Raw genomic sequence first — 25,602 nt, forward strand, 5'->3', positions numbered from 1 at the left:
GTAGACTTTCTGAGTTGGGACTGCAGCTCTTTTAGACAGAAGTATTGGTGCTGACAGGTCCCCAAACTGTTGCACACATGGCTTTTCTGTCCCTCTAGAGGCATGGAAGCCTTGCAGGGACCATCCTGACCAGGAGCCCAAGCTGACTCCAAGCTCAGTGCTCTCTGTGGGTCATGGGCAAAGGTCCCAGGGAAACCCCCCTACCTTTAATCCTAGTCCCAGCCCATCCACCAAGAAAACAGGGGACTTCACCCAAGACAAGTGATTTCAGAATTCCAGCTTTTTAATAATCCTTAACCTGGGATTTACAGTTCTCAATTTTATGCCATCTCTCCACAAGTAGAAGTTCAAGAATTGGTTCATTTCTTCATCCCCAACACATACATGTCCCTGTCACACAGCAAGTAATCACCAAAATCTTGTCATATTAAGGACCTTTTAACTGTTGGTTGCCCTAATTTCCAAATTTTCAGTGTCAATTGACCTTCTGATTTCTAACCCTCTTACAGGCTTTCTAATTTCGGGTTATAGTACAGGAGAAACTTAATTGTAGTTGATAATTTTTGAGAATTGACTGTTTTAGGCACCATCTAAAATGCCTTAATATTATCCTTATAATCAAATATGCAAAGTAGGGACTAATACTACCCTTACATAAGGATTGGGAAAATAAAGTTTAAAGAAGCAAATTTATTTGCTTAACATCACAGAATTATTCAGTGGTAGAAAGTAACTCAAGACTAAGCAGCCAGGTGTACATGAACTCTGAGGCAGCCTTTTGTAGAGGACTTATGGATATTCGTGCTCTGAACAGCCAGCAACAGGACCATTCCTAGTAGATGCTCAATAAACCGGAACTAAAGTTTAAATGAACAACTAAATGGTCAGTGGGTCCAGATTTCTACCCATAATATATAGGCTGGGGGCTGGGGATGTGTTGCCTTTTATTCTTTTAAGGTTAGGCAAGTTCATTAGATTTGCCTAATTCTTGCTTTGGCATATTCTATGATATATATTAATAATCAAGAACATTCTATTACTCTATAATCATAAAGAAGAAAATAAATGAACATTCTGTTTAAACATGCTGAGAATGTTTCATTTTTATTATAGGAATCAGCGGTCATTGGTTTCTCTAATGTGTGTGTTGAATTACTGAGCCTGTGGTTTTGGAAGGCCAAGATGGGGCCATATGGAAAGCCTTGTCAGGGTGTTGCCTCGGATGACATGGGCAAGAGGGTGGACATGATATCTGCTGAAAACGATGAGGGTGGGAATTGTGTGTGGCAGTTGGCTCACTTCCCACCAGAAATTGGCACCTGTACCATCTCTGGCATGTGGGCCAGGGGCTGCCAGAAGCTGATCTGTAGGATCACTGGTACTGTCTACCTTGAGTGCAGTGCATTCTTGTTATATGTGGGTAGTTGAGAGTAGACAAAAATGAAAAAGACCTAGAAAGCTATGCTACTGGACTTCACAGTACTATTGTCTTCAAATAGGTAGGGAAGTGTGTTAGGTTCTATCTTTCTTGACAAACTTCAGACAGCCGTGTTTCATTTTTATCATTTTAAAACCTGTGTTTTTGTATATTTGTTTTTAATGTTTTTAAATGAATTTTATTGTGTATACTTAAGTTATACTGCATGATCTTTAAAGATACATATAAATATATAAGAAAATAGTTACGATAGTGGAACAAATCAAGATATCCTTCACCACACATAGAAACAAAAGATGCTGTAATCTTCACATTCCCTCAAATCTTTATTCTGAATACAATTTTATTAGCTGTAATCTTTGTGCTGTACATTAGATCTTTTGATTGTTCATCCTCTATATTTGCTACATGTATCCTTTGAAACAATGCATTCCTAGTCCTCCTTCCACACTATGACCCTCATAATCACTGTTTTTATTCTCCATCTTTCTATATATTACATTTTCTTTAGATTTCATGCAGTATTTTTGTGTCTGGTTTATTGCACCAAGTATAATATCCTCTAGGTTCATCCAAACTGTAGCAAGTGGTAAGATCTCCTAATTTTTAAAGGCTGAATAATGTTTCATTATAAATATATGCCAAAATTTTTTATCCATTTATTTGTCAATAGACACCTAGGTAGTTTCCGTATCTTTCCTATTTTGAATAGTGCTGAGAAGAGCATGGGAATGATAACATTTTAACAAGTTGGTGATTTCATTTCCTTTGGAATTATACCAAGGTCAGGATTTTTGAAGTCATGTTGGGTTAACAGAAGTGGATCCTTGAACATGGTATGGTTTCACAGAGTGCTGCTGTAGAGCTGGGATGTCTGGCTTCTCATCCCAGTTCCCATACTTACGCACGGTGTGACCTTAGAAAAGTTGCTTCCTGCCTCTGGGCTTCAGTTTTTACATCTATAAAATAAAAAGTTGAACTAAACTGCCTTTAAGCTTCTTTCCTGTTTCCTTGCATTTTGTATAAATTAGGATTTTCACAGTTTAAAGGAATGTGGAATAAGTTTCATACAGAGAAAGTGAAATAGACTTTTGAAGAGAACTGAATCTCTCAGGCTTTAAACACAGTAAGAACTTAAGAGTAAACACTGAATTAATGGGTGAGTTAATTATTTTCATGCTCTAAGAAACAGAAAATTCATATGACTGGCTAAAACATAATGAGAAATCCCCACTCTAATAAAAGAGGACTGTATTAGTCTTTTAGGATATTACTAAGAATAAGTTTTACTGGGAAAGTTTCTAGGACCTAGAATAAAACTGAAATATCTAATTCTCTGCATGTGTTGTCCACATTATAAATAATAATTTTAATGGATAGCAAATACTGAGCACTTGGAAGTGTCTGGAACTGTGCTGAATTACATGCATCGTGTTATTATCCTGTCTGGAGTTTACGACAGTGCTGGGGGACAGCTCAGTGGCAGAGCGCTTGTCCCACATGTGTGAGGCTCCCGGTCTCATCTCCAGCACTTCCAAAACATAAAAAATACAAATAAGCCTCAGGAAAATTCTGTGAGTTTACAACTTTTATGGCACTCACTTTACAAAAGAGGTGACAGAGGCACAGAAAATGTAAGAAATATGACTCAACCCGGAGTCTAAACCAGGTCAGCCTGATTCCGAAGACCACACCCATAACCACTGAGCATAGGGCCTGGCCTCCCTGTGACACAGCCTTATGGAACCTTTCTCTGGCGAGGTTAATGTAAGGGTTAAGAAAATCAGACTTATGATCTACTGTATAACATGACAACTACAGTTAAGAACTATATATTGTATTTTTGAAAAATGCTAGGATATAAGTTTAAAATGTTCTCACCACAAAAATGATAACTACCTTAGGCAATTCATATGCTAATTTAAGTCATTCCATAATGAACATATATTTCAAAACATCATGTTTTTCACAATAAATATATACAATTTCACCAATTAAAAAACATTTTTAAAAAGATACACCTTCACACACACATACACACACACATATACACACATACACAAACAGCTTTAATGTCTTGAAAAACCACTTTAAGAGAAAGTAAGAATATAGCTAACATAGTCTTTATATATACCATGAACATAATAGTAATATTCAAGCCATTTTTCCAATTGGGAAATTAAATATACAAACTCAAATAGAAACATTTACTATTCTCAGAACATGATGAAAGATGCACCGGCCCTCTGGAAATTAGAGAAATGGCTTTTAAAACATGAAAGAACATTTTTCCCATCAGATAAACAAAACTAGAAAGACTGATACTTTATACTGTTGCTGAGCATGTGGGCATGTGGATCCCAATTCATAATCTTGACAGGAATCTAAATTGATTTGGGGGAAATTTAGAAATATCTCTTCAAGAATTAAAATGTTTACACCTCTTGAGGAACTCTAATTCTAGGAACATATCCTACAGAAATAGTTTCACATACATGTCTCCAAATATATACATATCCATATTAAAATATTAAATTTTAAATTTGAGTCATATTTGAGCAAAATGTCACAAATAACCTAACATTAGTGAAAAATGGGGTTGTTAAATAAAATATTCTATATCTATACTATGGAATACTATGCAACTATTCACATAAAGAAGTTTTATATAACACTGATATATGAACTAAAAGTGACACTGAGGATTCGGTTAGATTTGCAGTAACCAAATTAGACAGGTGCATGATCCTTTCCAGAAAACAGGTTCTGATGGAAGAAGGGGCAGCTGACACTTTAAGAGGATAAGGAGAATGGAAAGGCTGCATCTCCAGCTATTCGAAATGTAATTTTCATGGTGTGTACTGTCTTGAATGAGAAGGGAAGTAATGACTGAAGAGGGTATAAAGAGTCTAGTCTCAAAACGATTGAATCTCCTGGCATAGAAGATATCAGCTGTTCAACCCTTCCCATCAGACACAGGACACTAAAACATTACTGTGTGAGTAGTGGCAGTTATTTAGTGGGTTGTAGCAAGGCCTCTGGTAGACTAATGTGTCCTCATGGGCTATCTATCCCACCTGTTACCTGCCCAGTATGATTTTATACCATCTGAAGACTGATAATTGTGTTTCCCTCCTGTCTTCAGATTGTTAGAAATGCTTTAGCAAGACAATCTTGTGTTTCATAATCATAGATAAACTTAGCATGCAGATGCACAGATTCACACTAGGCTATGAATAGCAGGCTTCCAGGGACCTGTTTTGAAAAGAGTTAGAGTTGTAGATACCTGAAGAGGGTGGAGGGTAAGCAAGGCTGGGATTCCTCCTGCCAATTTCATCCATTTAATTCCCACCTCTTCTGAAGCCTGTGGCTCTACCAGATTCTTGACTGTCATTCAGGGCTCCAAAACCTGCCCGGACACTTAAGAAAATGGCAGAAATGAAACAAAACAAATATACACTAAGGCGTACCAGTGAAGAGCTGATGAAATAAAGAGCTTAACTTCATACAATGGAAGACCATGCAACTGTCAAAAAAAAATGAAAAACAAAGAAAGGGCATGAACCTTCTCTATAATTTACACAGAATATATCCAAGACACATTGAGGAAAGCAAGCGTACAAAGCAAAAGTATGAATAATCCGTTTCTGGATATATTTCTATGTGCATAAAGTAATCCAGAGGGACACATAAGAAATTGAGAGGTTGGAAACTGGGAAGACAGGGGCGTATCCAGCCTGAAGCTTCTATAACTTTGGACAACATTTTTAAGAAAAGGAATGTCAAATTATGAGTACAAAACTAGTTTGGGGATTTAGAAAGGGGTCTAAAGCTTAAGCTTCTCTAGCTTTATGGTAAATCCACTACTGGAAATGAAAAGAAGGAGGAGAACATAAATGAGTAATTTTGGAAGGTGTTTAAAATTGAAGCCACTTTTTACCTATTCTAAAAACTAAAATTTTAAACAATCAGTATATTTGCTAAAGTAACTTTGGAGAAAGAATTGACTCGGTGATCAGGTCTCATGAAAAACTTCATGCTCGTTAAACCAAATTCATAGTAAGAAAACTGTGAAACCTGCTACTCATTAAATTCAAATATAATACCTATAAGATCGTCAAAGTCCAAAAGTTGTGGGTTTTTTGGTAGTAGGGATCGAACTCGGGTCCTTGCACTTGCGAGGCAGGCAGTGGAACCACTGAGCTAAATCCCTGGCCCCAAAAGTTGTTTTTTAAAAACAGTTAATGAGGGCATGGGGCATCCTACGTTCTTGTAAGTCAGTACAAATGACTTCCAAGGAGGAGAGCATTTCTCACAATTACAAATGTGAAAACCATTTGACCTAGCAATTCCACTTCTCCAAATACATCCAGCAGGTAGACTGCAATGCATGCAAAGCAGCGGATGTAAATGTTATCCAGTGAGGCACTGTTTGTACATCAAACTACTGGAAACAAATTCAAGAGGAGACTGGCTATGTAAACCATGCAATATTCACTCAATAGAATATTGCACAGCTGAAAAATAAGCAAGGTAGCACTAATGTAATGATACAGAACAATCTCCAATCTATATTTTCAAGTGATCGGGTCGGGGATTTAGCTCAGTGGTTCCGCCACCTGCCGTGAAAGCGCAAGGACCCTGAGTTCGATCCCCGGTACCAAAAATAAAAAATAAAAAAATCTATACTTTCAAGTGATAAATGCAAATTCAAAATATTCTGTGGCGTATCCTTGATGCAATAAATTTCCTATAAGCACAGAATATTTTTGGTAACATTTCACAGACAACTTGCAATATTACTATCCCAGAGAAGTGAACTGATACCTGGGGAATATTTTTGGGGGAGGAAGGGAGACTTACTTTGTACTTTTAAGTTTTGAAGCGTAAAAAAAAAAGATTTTGTAAATTTCTGCATAATTCACACCGACTGTAAACTCTGAAGAAATGTGAGATTGTTCAGAAGTTCAAACTTTCCCAGGAAGATGAACTCCATACTTGATGCAGATAAAACAGGGATAATAAACTTGAGAAGACTGGGCATTTGGAAGGTGAACCACTCACATTTAAAAGTCTCATTCATTCTTTAATTGTTCAATGAGTTTATGATTGCAAATGAAACATTCTGCTAGAGATTTTTTTTTTAGTGGACCAGATAAAATTTCTAGATGACTGTTTAGTTATCACAGATATGAATTCTTGGCTAAGCTCCGGATACAGTTGTTCTAGTTTCTCAATGATAAAAAAGACCTCCCTTCCCCCAGCCCAGTGCTAAGGAACTCTGTCATTCAAAGATGGAGGTGTGTTTCTGATACATGGTAGGAGACAGAAAAGAACAATGAAATCTACTGTTTATTCCTTCATTCTTACTGAGGATTCAGTTACTCTGCTAAATGTAAAGAAGCCTGGATCCCTTGGAACATGGTTAAATCTCAAACGTAAGGATCCACATCCTAAATAAATGAGTCTGACACAGGGAGAATATTAAATCCTAATTAAGTATTGTGAAAATAAAAAGTCTGTCACTGGTCAAGAGTGCTAGCTCAGTCAATAAAGAATTAGAATATATGAGAAATTTTTTGTTACTGATATATTATGCATCCCAGGAGTGCTTTAGAGTTAAGAATGTGTTTTAAAACTAATTATTCTTTGGGATTGCTGATATTTTCAGAACGGTAAAGCTTGTGCACGGAAGCATCTGTCTCCACCAGATGGTGCTATTGCTTCTGCCAACTACATCACTCGCGTTTCCAGCTGGAACTAGAAATACAAAACAGCTTCTGCCTGAAAACAATCTACGCGTGATCTGGTAAGTTCCTAAGAGAAACGCCCTGCTAGAGACAGGTTTGGGTCTACAGATTGAAGACTGTTCCAGGTAATAATACTTCCCACAGCCCCCACACATACCTAAGTTGATGTCTCAAGGATTCACGCTCAGCCTTCTGGGCCTTCCTTTTCCAAAACGCTGCTTTTACCTGTCGGGGTAAAGGAGGCAGAGGGTGGAACCATGGTAGTGAAGAGTAGCTATTGTCCTCATGGAAACGCAATTCCTACACCCACCCACTTTCCACCCAGCTCAAGGATCACTCTTTTAATAGAGCCCATCCTTGTCACTGTGGCCCGCATCAACCATACTTTCCTCTGAATTTCTGTGGCTTTATGATTTTTACCCCTCTTTGGACTTCTCAGAGTTTGATTTAGAATATTATTTTACAATTTCCACCTAAATGTTCCAAATTCTTTTATGGCATGGGCCATGTTATAATTATAATTATCTTTGTATAACCCACATGGACAAAAGCATCCTACCATTAATTTATGCGCAGTAAGGAGATCAAGAATGTGGGCAGTCTAAAGAAGGTGCTCAGTAATTTAGCCTGAATGATACGGAGTTACTGGCCCTCTTTGGCCACCATTGAGACTTAGGAAAATGATCTTATACACCATAATATTTCTGGAGTTGATTGTCTCTAAAAACTCAGAATTGAACTGTCCTAACTCTATGGTTTTTACATTTTTTTGTTGTTTAATGTCTTGCTTTTATGCCTTGAACATCTTCAGTATTTCCCTCTTGAGAGAGCCATTAAGGCAGGAATACTTGTTTAATAAAGAAAATAGAAGGATGTTTCTGCCGAAGTGAATGGCATCTCGCTCTATTTCTCTTCATTCTCATCTCCATTGTTTTTTCTTCCCTTTTGTGCTTCTTTGCCTTGGCAGTAAACCCCGTGACACAGCCACACATGTTCCCCATCTCACCCTCTCTCATCTGCAAGATCTGCTCTATGCTCACAGAAGCATGGGGTGAGCACAGGTGGCAGGGCCTAATGAAAGCAGGATGCCCACCCATTATCTACAGCAGGGGAGGACAGTGCTATGTGGCCCTAGAAGCAGTGGCTGCATTTTGGAATAAAAGTGTGTAAACAAGGACAAAAGTGTAAGAGGGACATTTACACTAAGCACAGTCACAGGGATGGTACTTGACAGTGGAGCTGACACCTCAGACATAGCAAGGACTCAAGACTGAGAATAAAGCGAATAACTTTGTGAGAGCAAAGGGGAAAGACAATAAAGGCAAAACTAAGGTTATTGCCATGTTCAAAGTAAACACACTGTTACCGGTTTTGGGCTTGTATTATCTCCATCAGAAGAAGCACCACACAAGGACCCAAATTATCTTCTCAGTAATATGGAGAGAGTTGGGTGCCAAAAAGACAAGATACAAAAAGAAAACAAGATAAAAAAAGAATGCATATTTATAGTTTCTCCCAAGTAGGAAATGTGATGGTTGATTGATTGTGTCAACTTGAGTAAGAGAAGCTCAACTTAATTGGCTCAGCAAATCCATACCCTAGGGTGTGGAAGATCCACCCTAGGGCAGCTTGTCCCTGGATGGTAGAAAGGGGAGATGAAGAAGGATGGGTCTGCTTCTGCTTCTTTGGAAGAGCTCCAGTCTTTGCCTTCACCTTGGACATCATCTCTTGGCTTCCAGTGCAGACTCCTCAGCCTCTCACACTGATCCTTCAGCCTTCCGGCATCTCAGACCCATCAGCCTCCTAACACAGATTCGCACGGGACACTGCAGTGAGCTCTGGACCTTCAGCCGGATCCTTCGGTCTCCAGTGTGCAGACAGACCCTCTGCACTCTGCCTCATCCGATTCTGTGGGAGGCCACTGCACGCCAGTCTTGTCGATTCTTATATACTTGTACATTTTGTCTTATATTTGTTTCTCTAGTAAACACTCACTGAAACAGGAAAAGACGTATTTTACATATGTGTACATGTGGATATAATAAGTATATATTAAACTTAATCTATATATACATGTATGTATATATAAACATGATAGCAAAAATATTTGGCTGTAAGTCTGCACCATAGGAATGTCTGGAACACTAACTCCCCCTTCTTCCCAATATAAGAGCTAGTATAAATATTTATGTACATATCTGTGTATTTGTATGTGCATATTTCTTATACAAAATGAATATATTTGATTCAAATACGTATGCACATATACATATACACACAATAATATAAAGTAAGGGTAGATACATAGGCCAAAAGAAATATAGTAATAGTAGACAAAAATAAGACTTCACAAAATGCTAAATCATCTCCTAGTATCTTCAGGGGCCTGGTTCCAGGACCCCTGTGCATAGCTGAGTTTGTGGATGCTAAACTTCCTTACATGAAGTGGTGCATTATTTGTCTATCACCTATGCAATAATCCCATACACTTTAAATTATCTCCAGATTGCTTGCAATACTGACTGAAATATAAATGTTATGTAAACATGTTACAGTCCATTGTTTAGGGAACAATAACCTGAAAAAGAATATCTGTATATGTTCAGTACAGAGGCAGAATCTGAAAATACAGAAGGATGACTATACTTTCTTTTTTTCATTTTATTCCTACATGTTTGCAGTGCATAATGATTACATTCATTGTGGGGAGTTGATACATGTACACAATACATCCCAATTCTTGTTTCAATACGAGTTGATAAATGTCCCTCAAAGCAGACCTTCTATCCTTTCCCATCCTCTTTCTCCCCCTCCCCTCTACCTCTTGGTCCCCTTCCATTTTGCAAAAGACCTGTCTGTTTCCTATTATATTTTGTTTTGATCTATAATTTGTTTATATTTTGGGTTTCTCATATAAGAGAAACCATGAAGTATTTAAGCGTATGTGTTTGATTTTATTCACTTACCATTACAGTATCAAGGTACACCCATTTCTCTACAAAGATACAAGTTTATCCTTTATGACAGACCTTTCTTTATCCACTGTTCAGAAATAAACCACAGTTTATTTATCTTTTGATGGACATATAGGCTGCTTCCAAGGTTTAGATATGAATTATGCTGCTAGAAACATGAATAGGCATGTATCACTCTAGCATGATGTCTTTAACTCTAGGAAGATTCCAGGAAGGAGAACAGCTGGGTCTAATGGAATTTCTTTTTTTGAGGAATCTCCAAACCATATTCGGTGTACTATTTTACATTCCCACCAACAATGTAGAAGGATTTCCTCTTCCCTTTAACCACACCAGCATTTATTATTATTTGATTGCTTGGTCACCCTATGTTTAACAATTTTCCTATTGAATTTTGTTTTCCAAAATTTTATCTCCTCTCTGGAAATATGAGTGGTATAAATATCCCTCAAGCAAGCTTTACTTTTTCAGTTTCTTCTAGGAGCTCCATTAATTTGTCATTGATGCAATTTTTATTAACTTCTATCATAAGAACATAAAAGCATCATCTTTAAGGCTAGATTTTAGTTGAGACCGACAGTTTCCCATTCAAATATGCTTCTTATCAATAATCACCAGCATTCTAGACTCACTTGGAACTGCTACTCTCTCTCTCCTCCCTCTGAGTTAGTTTGGTGCTCACCTGAAGTTCACTCCAGAGGTTAAACGGTGACTTGTCTTCCTTTATTGAATAATCTTAATTTGTTCTAAGGATTCATTTATTTCTCAAGCAAAATCAAACCTTGACAGATACTGTCTTGATACAAAGGGAGTATTGGAACAAATGAACCCAAACCTATGTGATAAGTGGCATCCCCCAAATGTCATAAAGATGAAAGATAAAATAGAAAGGTAAGCAAGGAAATGGAAGCATCAACTTGAGGGCAAGGTCCATTGTTCACTCATCTGACTCCACAGTTGGAGTATTTCTTTTGAAAAGGCTTGTGTTAGTCAGCTCTCCCATTTTTGGTACAAAACAGCCAATACCCACAAGTTAAAGGAGGAGAGATTTACTTTGACTCATGGTTTCAGGGGATTCAGTCCATGGTCAGCTAGCTCCACAGCAGAAACATCATGGCAGAAGGGTATGGTGGAGCAAAGCTGCTTAGTTCTTGGAGGCCAGGAAGCAGAGCAGGAGAACAACACAAGAGAGGAAGGGATGTGGGTCAACATAAACTAGCAAAGGTCAAACCTCTATGACCCCTCCAGACACACCCAGAAGTGTGCTTTACTAATCCTTGATGTGCTCTCAAGACACTCAAGTTGACATTTAAGCTTAATTGTGTGAGGACTTTTATTAGGGACAGTATTAGGTGGTGGGCCTTTAGGGGGGTAACTGGGCATAGATGAAGTCACTAGAGTAGAGCTTGGAAGATGGTTTTGGGGTCTTTAAAAGAATAGGAAGAGATATCAGAACTTCCTCTGTCTGCAGTATACAAAGAAAAGGCAGCCACCTACAACCCAGTAAGAGAATTCTACCAAAAGACCTAATCTACTGGTCCTTGGGCCTTCGATTTAGCATTCAGAACTGTGAGAACTAAGTATCTGTTGTTTAGGACACCAAGTCTGTGTGGTTTTCTTCAGGCATCCAGCTGACTAATGCTGGTAAATTCTCATAGCATCTCCAAAATTGAACAAATATAGATATATTCCTTTTATTTTATAGATGAATAGAAAGGCCAGTTCTTTGGCTAGAACCACATGGTGAGTAGTGCATCTAAATCTTATTCTCACTGGGCTGGGGATTTAGCTCAATGGCACCACGCCTGCCTCGTAAGTGCAATGTCCTGAGTTTGATCCCTGGTACCAGGAACAAAAAAATCCTATCCTCTCCATGGTAAATTTACTCAATTATCTATTCAGCAAGTATTGATTGATTGCCTTCTCTATACAGAATCCACACTGAATACTGAAGTCACAAAGACAGAGAGGGCGTGGTCTCAAATATTAATAAGCATTCAACTTGTAGGTAAAAGACACAGTTCTAAAAACTAGTTACAACAACCTAGCAATAGAAAGGCACTAACAGAAGTTTATGTTGGATATGTTATGGTGGCACAGAATGAGACGTGACTACTTCATCTGGAGAAGTTGGGGCAGGTTTCAGGTAAAGTATTATTATTATTGAAAAGAACTGAAGGAGTTCGATGAATTGGTAGAGAAAGGCAAGAAGCCTATTTCAGATATACAGATTACTATCTATGAAAATTGGATAGTAAAATTATAGAAGGCTTATTGGTGGTTTAACAAGCAATCCAAGAGGGCCCAAACACAGAGTTCATGCAGTCAAGAATAGGAAAGACAAGGGGAGACTGCGGATGAGGGTAAGAGGCATACTGAGAAAGGCTTTCACATTGTACTCAGGGAAAATTTCATTAGACAGATGGATTACCATTTATTTTCTTCCTTTCTATGTTTTCTTCACTTTTGTCTAAAGTTATCAAGGGTCCCTATAGCTATGTCCAACCTTGCTCCAGTCCTAAGGGCAGTTAGGTTTTGGTATTCACATTATTTTGTTTCCCTTTGCTGAATCACCACTTAATAAGTCTAAATGTTTGCTTCAGAAGAGGAAATCAGGAAGACAATCAATCTTATAGGTACTTCAATCCTGTAAGTATTTCAGGGAGACAATTATATAGGTACCTTAGGAAGCGCCAAGTCTCAATACCAGTCTGGCAGTGAAGCTTTTCAAAAATTATACACAAATTGATCCAAGAGTGTGTGCTTTGAGAAATCCACAATAAATAACAAAAAACTATGTTCAAAAAATTTATTTTGCCTTGGAGGAGGTGGAAGCTAGCTAAGACTAAGTTAGCCACCTCAGGGGACTAATTGATCACTGTCAGGAAGAACACCATGCAAAAGAATAGACTGCCTCCTGGTCCTTGTGGTGGACCAATTGCTGCAACTGCTATGGATGTCAGAAAGATTACAAATATCAAAGGAGACGATTCTGTTCTACATAGCCTACTCTTTACTTATTCATTCAAAAAACATTCTGGGGCTGGGGATTTAGCTCAGTGGCACAGTGCCTGCCTGGCAAGCTCAAGGTCCTGAGTTTGATCCCTGGTACCAAAAAAAGTCATTGATCACTTACTAGGTCATGTTTAAAACACTGACAATAGGGCCAGGGATGGAGCTCACTGGCACCGCACCTGCCTCAAAAGTGCAAGGTCCTGAGTTCAATCCCCAGTACAGAAAAAAAACACACAAAAACCCAAAAACAAAAAACCACACTGAGAATATATAAAGAAAAAAAACGGAGCCACTGCTCTTGAGAAAAATGTACAGTATGATGAAGAAATTAAAAACAAAAGCCATTTCTCTAGGTTAGGAGAACTCACTGCAAAAATGTAAGTGAAAAATCAGATCTAATTCATAGCAGCATAAAATCTATAAAGTAGCTATAAATATCTGTAATAAAAATACATAGAAAAAATTTAATCTAGTAAAGAACATATAAAATGAGAAGAGTAATTGGGAAAACATTCTATACTCTTTAGATGAACAATTTATTACCAGAAAATTCTATCTCCCAAATTAACCTCCACCAACATTATAGTTGGAGTTTTTGACAATCTCTGAAAAACTACTTTATAATACAAATGGAACAAATAACTAGGTCAATATTGAGAAAGAAGAATAAAGTGGATCCAGGAAGGGAACTATCCCAACCAAATATAGAGATGTAATTCAAAACCATTGCCACAAAAGCAGTTTAGAACTAAAGTATCTGAATGGATAAGTGAAACTGAACAGAAAGAATAAAAAATTCTACTTGTGAAAACTTAATACATGATGAATTTCATAGCATAAATCAAAAAAATTAAAATGATGAAGAAAACCTGGTTCACAGTGTAGAGAAAAAGAAAAATGGTCATCTACCTAATATAATGTAAAAGTAGAATCAGAATAGAAGATAAAATTAATGCAAAATTAGTGTACAGCAAAATTATATTTCAGCTAAGATTACAAAGAGACAATATTTTCACTGTCTAAAACTTACTAAAATTGAGGATATAAACTTGTTCTCCCTTATCCACAAGAGATACATTCCAAGACTCTCAGTGGACAGCAGAAACTGTAGGTAGTAACAAATCCTGTACACACTATGCTTTTCCTAATGCCCTACAGCCTTGCCACATATACCAGAGTTGGTCTGTCCATTCATGCTTTATGTCCTAGTACTTTCTTTTGCATCACTGCTCTTGAGCACTGAGACCATTACTAAGTAAGACAAGTGTTACTTGAACACAGCACTGCGATACCCTGAGAGCTGTTTTGCAAATTTCTTCCTTGCTGAGACACAATACCTGCCACACACAATTTAAAGAAGAGGTTCATTTTAGCCCACAGTTCTCAGAGGATCCAGTCCATAGTCAGCTCGCTCCAAGGCAAGAAGGGCATGGTGGGAATTGTGAAGTGGAGGAAAGCTGCTTACATCACGGTGGCCAGGAAACAAAGTGAGAAGGGAGGAGCAAGGAAGGGAGCTGTATTACCCTGCTGGGTCATGCTCCTAGTGACCCCCTTCTGACCAGGGCTCCCATCCTAACGGCACATTCAGCTATGAACAGAATAGCACTGATGAGTGAGTGAGTATAGCACCCCTGTGATCTAGTCACCTTTCAAAAGCTCCACCTCTGAACACAAAGCTTTTAGGGGGACATTCTAAATCTAACTATAACATTCTGCCCCTGGCCCCCTAAAATTCATGTCTATTTCATCATGCAAAATCTATTTAGTCCATCTCTAAGAGTTACCAAATTCTTAACAGTTTTAACAATGCTAAGAAGTCCAAGCTGAAAGTATCCCCTGAGACTCAAAGCAAACTCTTAGGTGTGAACAGTGTAAAAATGAAAAAGAAAGTTAAACACTGCTGACATACAACCTCACAGGGTAAACACTACCATTCCAAAAGGAGAAAATAGGAGGATAGAAAGGAATGGGAAAAAAGCAATACCAAAACTTAGCAGGGCAAACATTAAATCCTGTACCTCTATGACCAGCACCTGGGGAAGGATGTAAGACATGAGCAGAAAATGGCTTGGGTGGTTCCACCCCTATGGCACCCTTATGGGTTCTCCACTACGGATCTCCACTGCACCTTTGACTTTACTCTCAGAGTTCCGAACCATTCCAAATTCCTCCTGCAAACACATTCCAAAGCCTTCTGAACCATATGGTCAGGTAGAATCACAGGAATTGCCCAACTCTCAGAATCAAAATCCGTCTTAGTTACTTTCCTCATCACTGAGACACAATACCCAATACCCATGACTTAAAAGATGAGAGTCCACAGTTCTCAGGGGATTCTGTCCACAATCAATTGGCTCCAAAGCAAGAAAGGTATAGTAGAAGGGTTTCGCAGAAGAAGTTTGCTCACATCAAGGTGGTCAGGAAGCACACAGAGAAAGGAGGAGCCAGGGGAGGAGATACACTCTTCTAAGTCACACCCCTAGTGCCTGCCTCTTCTGATCAGACCCCATCTCCTAACAGCACATTCAGCTATGAATGTCCAATGGACCAATCCACTGATAAGTATAGTGCTCCACTGATCCAATCACCTTCTAAAAGCCTCACCTCCGAGTCATAAGACCTTGGAGGGCCATTCTAGACACAAATCATAACAATAATCTATGTGATTAACCAAAATGACTACTAAGTGATGAGGTAGGCAGTATATACAATGGGAATATGATGTACAAAGAAATGATTTATATCCCTGGCAATATGAAGCAAGATGCTATGGGAGATTTCATCACAGTACTCAGAATAGCATACAATTTAAAATTCACGTATTATTTCTGGAATTTTCCACCTAATACTTTCAGACTGCCTATGAACACAAGTAAGTAAAAGTACAGAAAATGGTGCTGTAGATAAGGGTGGTAGGGACTTCTGTACAATGAAATGTCGAAAGTCAACAAGAAAATGACAGTAACTCAATAGAAAAATGGGCAAAATATGTGAATAGGCAATGTGCATTACAAAATGCTAATGTGTATACCAAGAGATCCTCAAACTCACAAGTAACCAGAGAAATAAAAATTAGCCAGTAATGTAATGCTACTTTAGAGCTATGATGGCCTAAAATGTTCCAAGTGTTGTTGGGGAAGGGGGACTTTACATGGTGGCAAACACATAGCCAGTTCAGCCATATCTAGGGAGCAATCTATAGTATATGTTGTCAAACAAACCTTCCAACCCCAGAATTCTGATCCTGGATATTTATACCCTGAAAATTCACACAGGTCCACAAAGAACAAGGATCCTCATGGCAGCATTGTATATGACTCAGAAAAGCTGAGTCATGTGGGTGGCCATCAATGAAAGAGAGAGAGGTAAATTATAACAAATGTATACTATAAGAGCACAAAAAAATGGTTCAAAGCAACAAATTATACATACACAATGAAAATGGGTAGGTCTTTAAACATCACTCTGAAAAAAGTAAAGAATATAAGACCAAAAGTACAATAGCATTTATGTAAATTAAAAATACACACCAGCCCTCTGAGAGGCTGAAGCAGGAGGACTGCAAGTTCAAGCCCAGCCTGGAACAACTTAAAGACTTAGCAAGACCCTGTCTCAAAATAAATAAAATAATAATGATATATGCACACAATAGTTAAATCTTGGAAATGCTTTATATGCCCATTAAGAGATAAGTAGATAAAGAAAAGGTGATATTTATAAACAATGGAGTACTACTCTGCCATAAAGAAGGATATATTTGAGTCATTTGTAGGTAAATGGTTGCACCTTGAGAACATAATATTAAATGAAATAAATCAAATACACAACCTTAAATATCATATGGTTTTTCTTATATGAGAAATCCAAATATAAATAATGAGCAAAATAAAAGATAGATAAATAGGGAGTAGGGGGATCCTTTTCAATTAGTAAGAGGAACAAGAGATGGTAGAAGAAAGGAGGAGAAGGAAAGGCAATGAAACAAAAGAATTGAAAAATATAGAAGCAGAACTTTTACAAACGGGGATCCAGAGATGGAGGGAGTAGCAGGGAAGAAGAGTAGGACCAAAAAAGAATTAAGGTGTGTTATGTACATGTACCAACTCCCCATGATGAATACAATCACCATGTATTGCAAACATGTACTCATAAAAATTAAAATTTAGAAAAAAATAAAGTTTTTTTAAGAAGCTCCTGTGTTGTGGACACTCAAATTCATGGATGCTCAAGTCCCTTACATAAACTGATGCAGTATTTTGTAGACCTTATGCACTCCTCCTGCCTACTTTAAATTATCCCTAGATTACTTATAAAACCTAACACAGTACAAATCCTATGTAAGTAGTGGTTATGCTGTATTTTGTAGAGAATACTTACAAGAAAATATGTCTGTACTTGTTCAGTATAGATAGATATAATTTTTTTTACAAATACCTTGTTTGGTTGAGTCTATAGGTATTGAACCCACAAACAGAGACAGCTCGCTGTACTGCACTGAATCAGTATTGCTTATCTGTGTCCCCCACTAGACACAGATCCTTAATGGTAGGGTTAGTGGTCTCTTGATCTCTCAGAACCCAGCAGAGCTAGTAAAGATTTGCCCTTTTTCTTTTAAAGGTAATGGCACCATTTCTTTTTCTCCATCCTGGCCCATTCCATCATGCACTTCTCATACACACAAACAATGGAGAATATCAATTATTTTAATTTTCACTAATCCAAGTCTTTAAAACAGTAGCCCATTTGAGAATTTGAATACCTACTGTACCATTTATTGATCTCAAGCCTGATTCCAATCTTTTATCTTCTTTAAAGAAACTCTGTGAACTCTAAGAATGTATGGATAAAAAGTGGAGAGTTTTCTAAACTAAAAACACAAAGGGGCCTCTGCATGGACTAACACAACTCTCAGGGGTGTGCAGAGATCCCATCCCAAGGCACAGCCCCATGCACCAGGCCCATCTCTCATTCCCTTCAGCATCACAGGAGGAAGCTTATGCTTTTATAACTTCAAACATTACTTTGCACATACACAACCACGGTTACATAGCAAAGAAAGATCACACCTACCATCTAAAGAGATTATTGAAAGTCTGCTCTGCTTTTACCCTTGTTGGCCTTCCATTCCTTTTTCCTAATATCCTTCCAGGCTCATACCCAGGGGCCCATCACAGAAGTCTCTCCCCCAGTTTCCCTAATATTCTTAAAGCACAAATTGCAGTCCACCATAGTTCTTGCCTTCTTCTACATGAACTGGAATTCCAAGAATCCTAAGCTTTAAGTGCTTAAGAATGACCTACAAAGACATAACAAGCACTTCTAGGGACTCAAAGGCAGATGTCCCAAAGAATGCATTTTGAGGCATTGCACACTTAGTTGTTATGCACCTTATTAATAATTCATAAATGAACACAAGGAGAATGGACAGGGTCAGTGGCCTCTTTACCTTCTCTCACTGGTAAGATTCTCATCTCTTCATACTACCTGACTTGATCTCTGAGAATGCCTGAGTTTTGAAACATTTGAGTTAGTACACACACTCCTTTCATAAGCAAAACATATCCTCAGTGACCCTCCCCAGAATCAAGCCTCTTACCAGGACTACATAAAGTCATAGGTAGTCTCAACTGAACCATGCAAACTGTGTCCTGCTCCAGGACACAAATGATGTCAACTGTGGCTAAGCTCCTCTGAAAGGAGCTTCAATGTGTCTTTTCACTTTGCTTGATTCTAAATCCTGAAGAAAAGTACCCATACTATGAAAGAAAGGGCTAGGCCTAGGAAAGCCAATCCAAAGCAAACAACAAAGTAGAAAATCATTTTTCTGTGAATGAAATATAGGCCCCTTCAAGCAGCCACTGCAAGATCAAGTCAGGGTCCCTCACGGCCTAGATAGGGTATCTATCCCAGGGCACTGTCTTCTCACAGGCACAGTAAATACTCCACAGCGCAAATCATGTTATTTGCCCACACTTACAATAACCAATTTTTTAAAATCTGATTTTATTATTTTACATCTGAATAGTCAGCATGACTCTTAAACCTATTCCCTCCCTCACTTACACTGACCTAGCCTTAGTTCAGGATGCCAATTTTTAAATTTTATTTATTTTTTGGTAATGGAAATTGAACCCAGGTCTTCACACTGAGCCACATCACCAGCCCTTTTTTCTTTATTTTGAGACAGGGACCTGCTAAATTTCTGAATAACCCAGGCTGGGCTCTAACTTGTGACACCTCCCAGAGTGTTGGGATTACAGATGTGTGTCACCACATCCAGCTAACTTTTCTTGCCTACCAGACTATCCTACCCATCAAATTGCTATAACATCCATCTACTTGACTTCCTCGTACCTCTGTCTCACTACCTACTCCATTCCACTTTCCACATTGTAACCAGTATTTCTAAACTTTTAATCTGATCACATCATGACCTTGCTTAAAATTCTCCAGAGGAGGCCCCTTTCCATTATTCAATGCCCAAATTCAATAACACGCATGGCCTAGGAGGATAACTTGGCTGCATGACTAACATTCTAACCTCATTCTCTACCATTTCTTAAGCACACCTGCAATTAAGCCCACACTATTTGCAACTCCCTGATCAGAAGGCACTCAGGCTTCTACTTCTGCAAAGTCCATTTCCTTTGGAGGAGTCCCTTTGTTCTATTCTCAAAAAGATACGAGGACTGTGATGTTTAATCTTGATTGTCAATTTGATTGGCTTGATTAGTAAAGCACTCTTCTGGGTGGGTCTTGGGATGTGTGGCCTTGGGGACTATATTCAAGGAAGGCTCCTTCTTTTCAGGCTCCTTCCCTGCTCTTTGCTTCCTGGCTGCCATGAGGTAAGCAACTTTCCCCCTCCATAGCCTTCCACCAGGATATTTCTGCCCTGGAGCTAGGCGACCCATGGACTAAAACCTCTGAAACCATGAGCCAAAAATACACCTTTCTTCCTTTAAGTTGTACACATCAGGTATTTTGTTCCAGCAACAAAAAGCTGACCAGAATAAGTACTTTTGTCTTTCATAGTGTTTCACTTTACAGAGAAACAAAAGATACAGAGTATTTCTTCAACTCAAATACTTCCTTATCTGGCAGGCTTTCTGTGTTTCCCCAACAGTGTCAGTATCACTCTCGCTCACACTACCTTTACTCTTATGTCCATCTCTCAATACCACTCAGAGCTCTGTATTATCACTGGGGGGAAACCAAAAACGAGAAAAGAAAAGTCAAAGTTTGTCAGCATAAAACATGCTAAGAACCACAGTGCCAAGTCAGGGTGGATTTGAGCAAGATGGGAACACCACAGTTAGCCAAGTTAAAAAAAAAAAAACTCAATTACAAATGCATTCCAAAAGGGTCAGAAGTTGGTCATGGGTGGTAGCAGAGAGCAGCACCTGAAAGGCCTGAGCCACATTCAGAGAAAAGCACCGGATAAAGAGGTCAGAATGGACAGACTGGGATCTTGGGATGTGGTATCATGAAGCATCTGATCAAGCTACTGGCAGCTTCAGGGATGACACTGATGAATTCCTGCTTCCAAAAAAGGTCACTGTGACTTTTTTAGTTGTGATATCTAGGATCCCTAGAATTGTATAGGACAGGCTCTTGTCCCATCACCCACTCCCTAAGTGGATCTCAAAGGCACTGCTTTCCACATCCAGATCCTATTTTTATTTCCCCTCATCTGATACAGTTCTCAATTTAAAATGGCTTCATTTTGAATCTGTTTACCTTTCCCTCCCCTTATCACCTTGTTATTGTAAATTTATTCACCCAACATGCATAACTGTCAGACACTGTTAGGAAAGAAAAGAAACCCATATCCAGCACTTTCACACATCAGTAATATGTGATTTCTACATATAATCCTCATCCAATCTCTACAACAACTCAGTAGGGTAGGTATTATTAAATATTACCCATATTTCAGACATTAGGAAAGATAAAAATGAAGAATAGCAAGATTAAGGTGAAGCATAAGATAGTTAATAAGCCCACAGTTTTGCATTAAATGGTAAAGGGAGAATTCAGATCTATACCCGTCAGAATCTAAATTCTATTTTCTTCCCACAATCAGGAAAGAAGTCTAACCCACTAAACTTTTAGGTGTCATTCTCTCTCTAGGCCTTTTTAGCAGAAGTACAGGCCCAAATAAAATATCAGAATCTCAGGATAGAATGACAAGTCAAAAAGCCCAGAAAAGCAACAACCAGGAAATGTAAAAGGAAAAAAGAAAAATTAAATAATAAGAATCAGAGTCCGTACAGTGAAGGGAGGAAATGGTAAGACAACTACGCTGGTCCCCATTTTCAAAGAGATCCTGCAGACAGGAGCTGGTGACCTAAGCTGTCAGTTTCAAGCTCACTGCATCTTACTATCAGGTGAGAAGCCCGGTCAAGCCTCAGCTGCTCGACTCTCTGGGCAAAAGCCTGGGGATCACTGAATGGAGGGTGGTGACTTACCAAACAAAAAATGCTGACCAAGTCCGAGTTGGCAGGATAAGAAGAGGCCATGTCTACAAGATGCCAGACAGAGAAAACAAAGGGCGGAGGAACTGTAATCAAGGAGGCAGAACGATGCCAGGCCCACCCCTCCCACCGCACTCCCCACTCCCCATGGGCAGTAGGAAGACTGCAGAGACCAGCAGCGTCTGTCCCCAGCAGCAGAAAATGACAAACTTCTCTCACCCAATAGAAACCAAGGACCTTCTCAGACCTTGGACTGAATTCTCTCTCCTAGCCTAGAAATACAGGCAGTTCTAGTTTTAACCTTTTTACTTGCTGTGCTCCCTATTTTTATTGCTTTGCTGGGCTTATCAAACATATAATATACATGATAGATATGCCTCATAGACTCTAATGCTAGTCTTGGTTTTTCTTACTGTTTCCTGCATATTCCGTGACAGCTCAGAGTACACTGAAAGCTGCTAAATTTTTTAAGGCTTAACCCCTCAATGTAACAGGGCAGAAGTAGCTCTTTGTTTGAAATAGAGCTGCTTCATCACTCTGTCAGAGAGGAAGCCATTCTTCTGTAATTATATTTTATTCTACAGCCACCCGCAAAATAAAACAAAAAACTAGTGCGCATGTTCACCCACAATTAGTGCCACAGCTGATGGGCACAGTGATCCGGAAATGCTCCAACCCACTGAACTTTTAGTTGTCTAGACCATGGTATCCCTAAAAGCAAAATAACCAGAGACACTGGTAACATTCTACTTGATTTATATCACCATGGAAAACTCTAGAGTAATGAACAGGTTGAGGGCGCAGTCTTACTAAACAGAACATCAAAAGTCTCTGCCCCCTAGGTGAGGGATTCAGCGTGTGTCTACACACTCCTGCGTGTTGTGCCATTCTTTGAAGTGGCTGGAGGGACATGTAGAAACACCTATACTCCTGCAGTCTTGGACTTCCAGACCAACACAACACAACGGTTCTCTGAAAGAATCAGAAGAAGGAAGGAAGGAAGGAAGGAAGGAAGGAAGGAAGGAAGGAAGGAAGGAAGGAAGGAAGGAAGGGGAAAGGAAGGAAGGAAGGAAGGAAGGAAGAAAGAAAGAAAGAAAGAAAGAAAGAAAGAAAGAAAGAAAGAAAGAAAGAAAGAAAGAAAGAAAGAAAGAAAGAAAGAAACTACAGAAACAGGAAAACACACAGACCATAGCCATAGGCTTAGGGACTTAAACATAAATACTGATAGGTACACTCAACACGGTCTGGAAAGAACACAGAGGGAACACAGCCTGAGCTAAACAATCATCCTACAGTGAACTCAGGAACACAGAAGCAACCAGATGATATCTGGAGAGAACAAATGGACCTGAGAGAGAGAGGAGAGCAAGAGGCAGTTGATTATCCAGACTCGCATAGGTCAGGGAACACCAAGGAACATCAGGGCCTGAAAGCAAACAGGCAGGCAAACCCAGGACCCCACACCCAGAGGCTGTGCGAGCCAAAGATCAACAGACCAGCAGCAGGGTGCCCCAGGGCGCAGGTGAAGGGGCCCTGTGGGTCGCAGGACAAGGAAGCCAGGGAGAGCTCCGAGGCATAGACCCCGTCCACGAGCCTCCGGATCCTCCAGGTCCCCGGTCCCCTGGACGGCGCCGGGCCTGCGCTGCGCCCGCCGGACCGGAGCCTGCTCCCCGCCAGGAAGCGGGCGCCCAGGGCCTGCCCCTCCCCCGGGAAGGTGTGTCCGTCTTTCCTCACCTGAAACTTCCTTAGCAGAACCCGATCCCGCCCTCCCGTCCGGGCGGCAGGGGCGGGCCGCGGGTGGGGCGCTGGGGCGGCCGGGCCTGGCTGGGAACGGCGGCCGGCGGCCCGCGGGACCTGGAGGGGACTCGGCCCGGGCAGCATGTGACACCGGCCAGGTGGGTGCCCGCCTCCCTTCTGCGCCCTGGGCTCGGGGCGGCCGCAGAGCCTGGAGGAGGTAAGGCTGGGACAGGAAGGAAGAGGAAACTAGGCCTCCCCAGGGACCAGCCCCGGCCAGGTCCCGGGGCGCAAGCTCCGGAAATGGGGGGCTGGGCCGATGGGCAGAGCTCCTGGAGAGGGCCGAGTACCCGGCCGGGAAGCGGAGGGGACCCGGAGGAAATGCTTTTGTCTGAAAAACTCGCTTCCAGCCAGGTCCCCGCCTTGGATGGGCACCGTGCCCCCACGATGTTCGCGGGGCCAATAATCAAGACTCTTCGAAGTTTGGGCCCTGGGGAAAGCTAACCCCTATAATAAGGAGCAGCTGGGATTCCCTTTCCACACTGTTCCTTACCTAAGATGTGTTAGTCTCTCCTTTTTCCTTGCCAGGCCCGGGCCTTTCTGCATTATCTGCATGGCATTTGCATATGTGTATCTTTACCCACCTCTCTTCCCTGATAGCCAGCGCTCCTTAACCTGTTAACCCTGACTCTGCCCTGGCCCCAGCCCTGTCTGCCTATATTTGGGACCTTTCCAAAGCTTGGTGTTAGCCCCAACCGTGGCCCCTGAATGGAGGGTGGTGGGAAGGGAACTGGTTGTGCTGGGGGCTGGATCGAGGTGAGGTGCTAGCACCCCAGTTGGAGCTTGTCTCTGAGCATCATTTGTAAGTGCCCTCCCTCCAGCCTGAAGAGCTAATCCGGGTGCTCCTTGTGTTCACTTCTCAGTCCCCTTCTCCCCTTCCTAGATCTTGGATTCCCAGGACAGACTTGTCCTCCTATCTACCTTGGAGTGAACTCTGACCTGACTACTGTTGTCAGGTTGAGGGAGCAGGGTGTGCCAGATAGATGAGAGTGAGAGGCTTGGTTTTGCTTTCAACTTCTTTCCTCCTTTGCCCCCCAAGTCCTCATATCCTTGCCCCACTCCAGAAACCCCAGCATCCAGCTACACAACCCCAGTGGGGCCTCTTCCCAGACTTCCTGTTTGAGCTAGACCTGGAGTATGAAGAGGCTCCGAGCCCAAGCCCTAGCAAAACAGGCATCGTCTATTAACCAGTCTGTAGGCCTATGCTGAAGTGGCTCCTGTGGGAGGGAGCATGAGAGCGTGGTTCCGGAGGACTGAATGCGTCCGTGGTCCTAGTCAGGAGAGAGATGTCGGGAGGAATTTAAAGGAACCCTTCTTTTCCAAAGAATACAGTGATTGCAGTCATAGTCAGGAGTGTCAGGGCTGGGGATTTAGCTCAGTGGTTCCAGTGCCTGCCTTGCGAGCGCAAGGTCCTGAGTTTGATCCCTAGTACCCTCCCCGCCCCCCAAAAAGTGTCAGTACATCAGGGTTCCCTAGGGTGTCCGGCTTCTATCACGTGGTCTGTCCGAAGCTGTCTGTGGCCACATTATGCACTGTGTCTGTGGGATAGACAAGAAGACGTCATTCCTGGTGTCTGGAATGGCCAGTCATGATGTGGTGTGGACTGAGTTCAGGTTTTTCATGGGTTCATGGATTGAATGGGAGCTGCATTACTTAAATATTGGTGGTGTAGACACAAAGAGGTGACCTACAGCACACTGTGTAGACAGGGGCTGGGGCCCTCACAGTGTGTGTGGAGTGAAAAGGTGCTCGTTGTTTATAGTGTCTGCAAGGTGAACCAGAATAAGGTCACCCATGTTAAGGACACAAAAATGTCATGGACACATTACCTGTGTGGATGACAGTAAGGTCATAAGGCGACTTGTGGCAGAAGTCACGTTGCCACTAATGATGGTGTTATATGAGGCTATTTGGTCTATAAGGCAGTAGATGGTGTGATAGGGAACAGATTAAAAATGTTTATTATTTATAGCATCTACTAGGTTGGTAGAGCTTTCCTACAGTAGCTAGAACACAGGTCTTACCAATTGGTGGTCCAGGAAGCTACCCTTATTTTGATATGTTTGTAGTAGTATTAGGAGAATTAATGTCAAAAAGTGAACACATTTCTGTATCTGTATGGTGGTCTTATTTTCTAAGTCAAAATAAGAATATAT

General features: G+C 40.5%; 2 protein-coding genes across 3 annotated transcripts in view; one reads left to right on the forward strand and one right to left on the reverse strand.

Annotated features, from left to right (window-relative positions):
- Positions 1 to 265: 265 nt before the first annotated feature.
- Positions 266 to 23,533, reverse strand: LOC106010715 (uncharacterized). The gene is made up of 5 exons (XM_087207729.1): positions 23,149 to 23,533; positions 21,647 to 21,699; positions 8,555 to 9,182; positions 7,346 to 7,413; positions 266 to 4,858 (listed from the first exon to the last, which is right to left on the reverse strand). Exons 1-3 carry the CDS (start codon positions 23,531 to 23,533, stop codon positions 9,180 to 9,182), a joined length of 441 nt encoding a protein of 146 aa, XP_087063855.1. The 3' UTR covers positions 266 to 4,858; positions 7,346 to 7,413; positions 8,555 to 9,179.
- The window catches only part of Arhgef5 (Rho guanine nucleotide exchange factor 5), a 35,313-nt gene continuing 33,119 nt past the window's right edge, over positions 23,409 to 25,602 (forward strand). The window contains exon 1 of one of the 2 annotated variants that reach the window (XM_004860478.4): positions 23,409 to 23,547. The gene's annotated coding sequence lies outside the window, so the exon portion shown is untranslated. Of the gene's footprint in view, positions 23,607 to 25,602 lie in introns of both variants that reach the window. The other variant, XM_004860479.4, reaches the window with a different exon arrangement.

This window comes from Heterocephalus glaber, unplaced genomic scaffold (assembly GCF_053883595.1).
Source record: "Heterocephalus glaber isolate CG9 unplaced genomic scaffold, H.glaber_assembly_v1.0 deba00000818, whole genome shotgun sequence".
Classification (NCBI taxonomy): Eukaryota; Metazoa; Chordata; class Mammalia; order Rodentia; family Bathyergidae; genus Heterocephalus; species Heterocephalus glaber.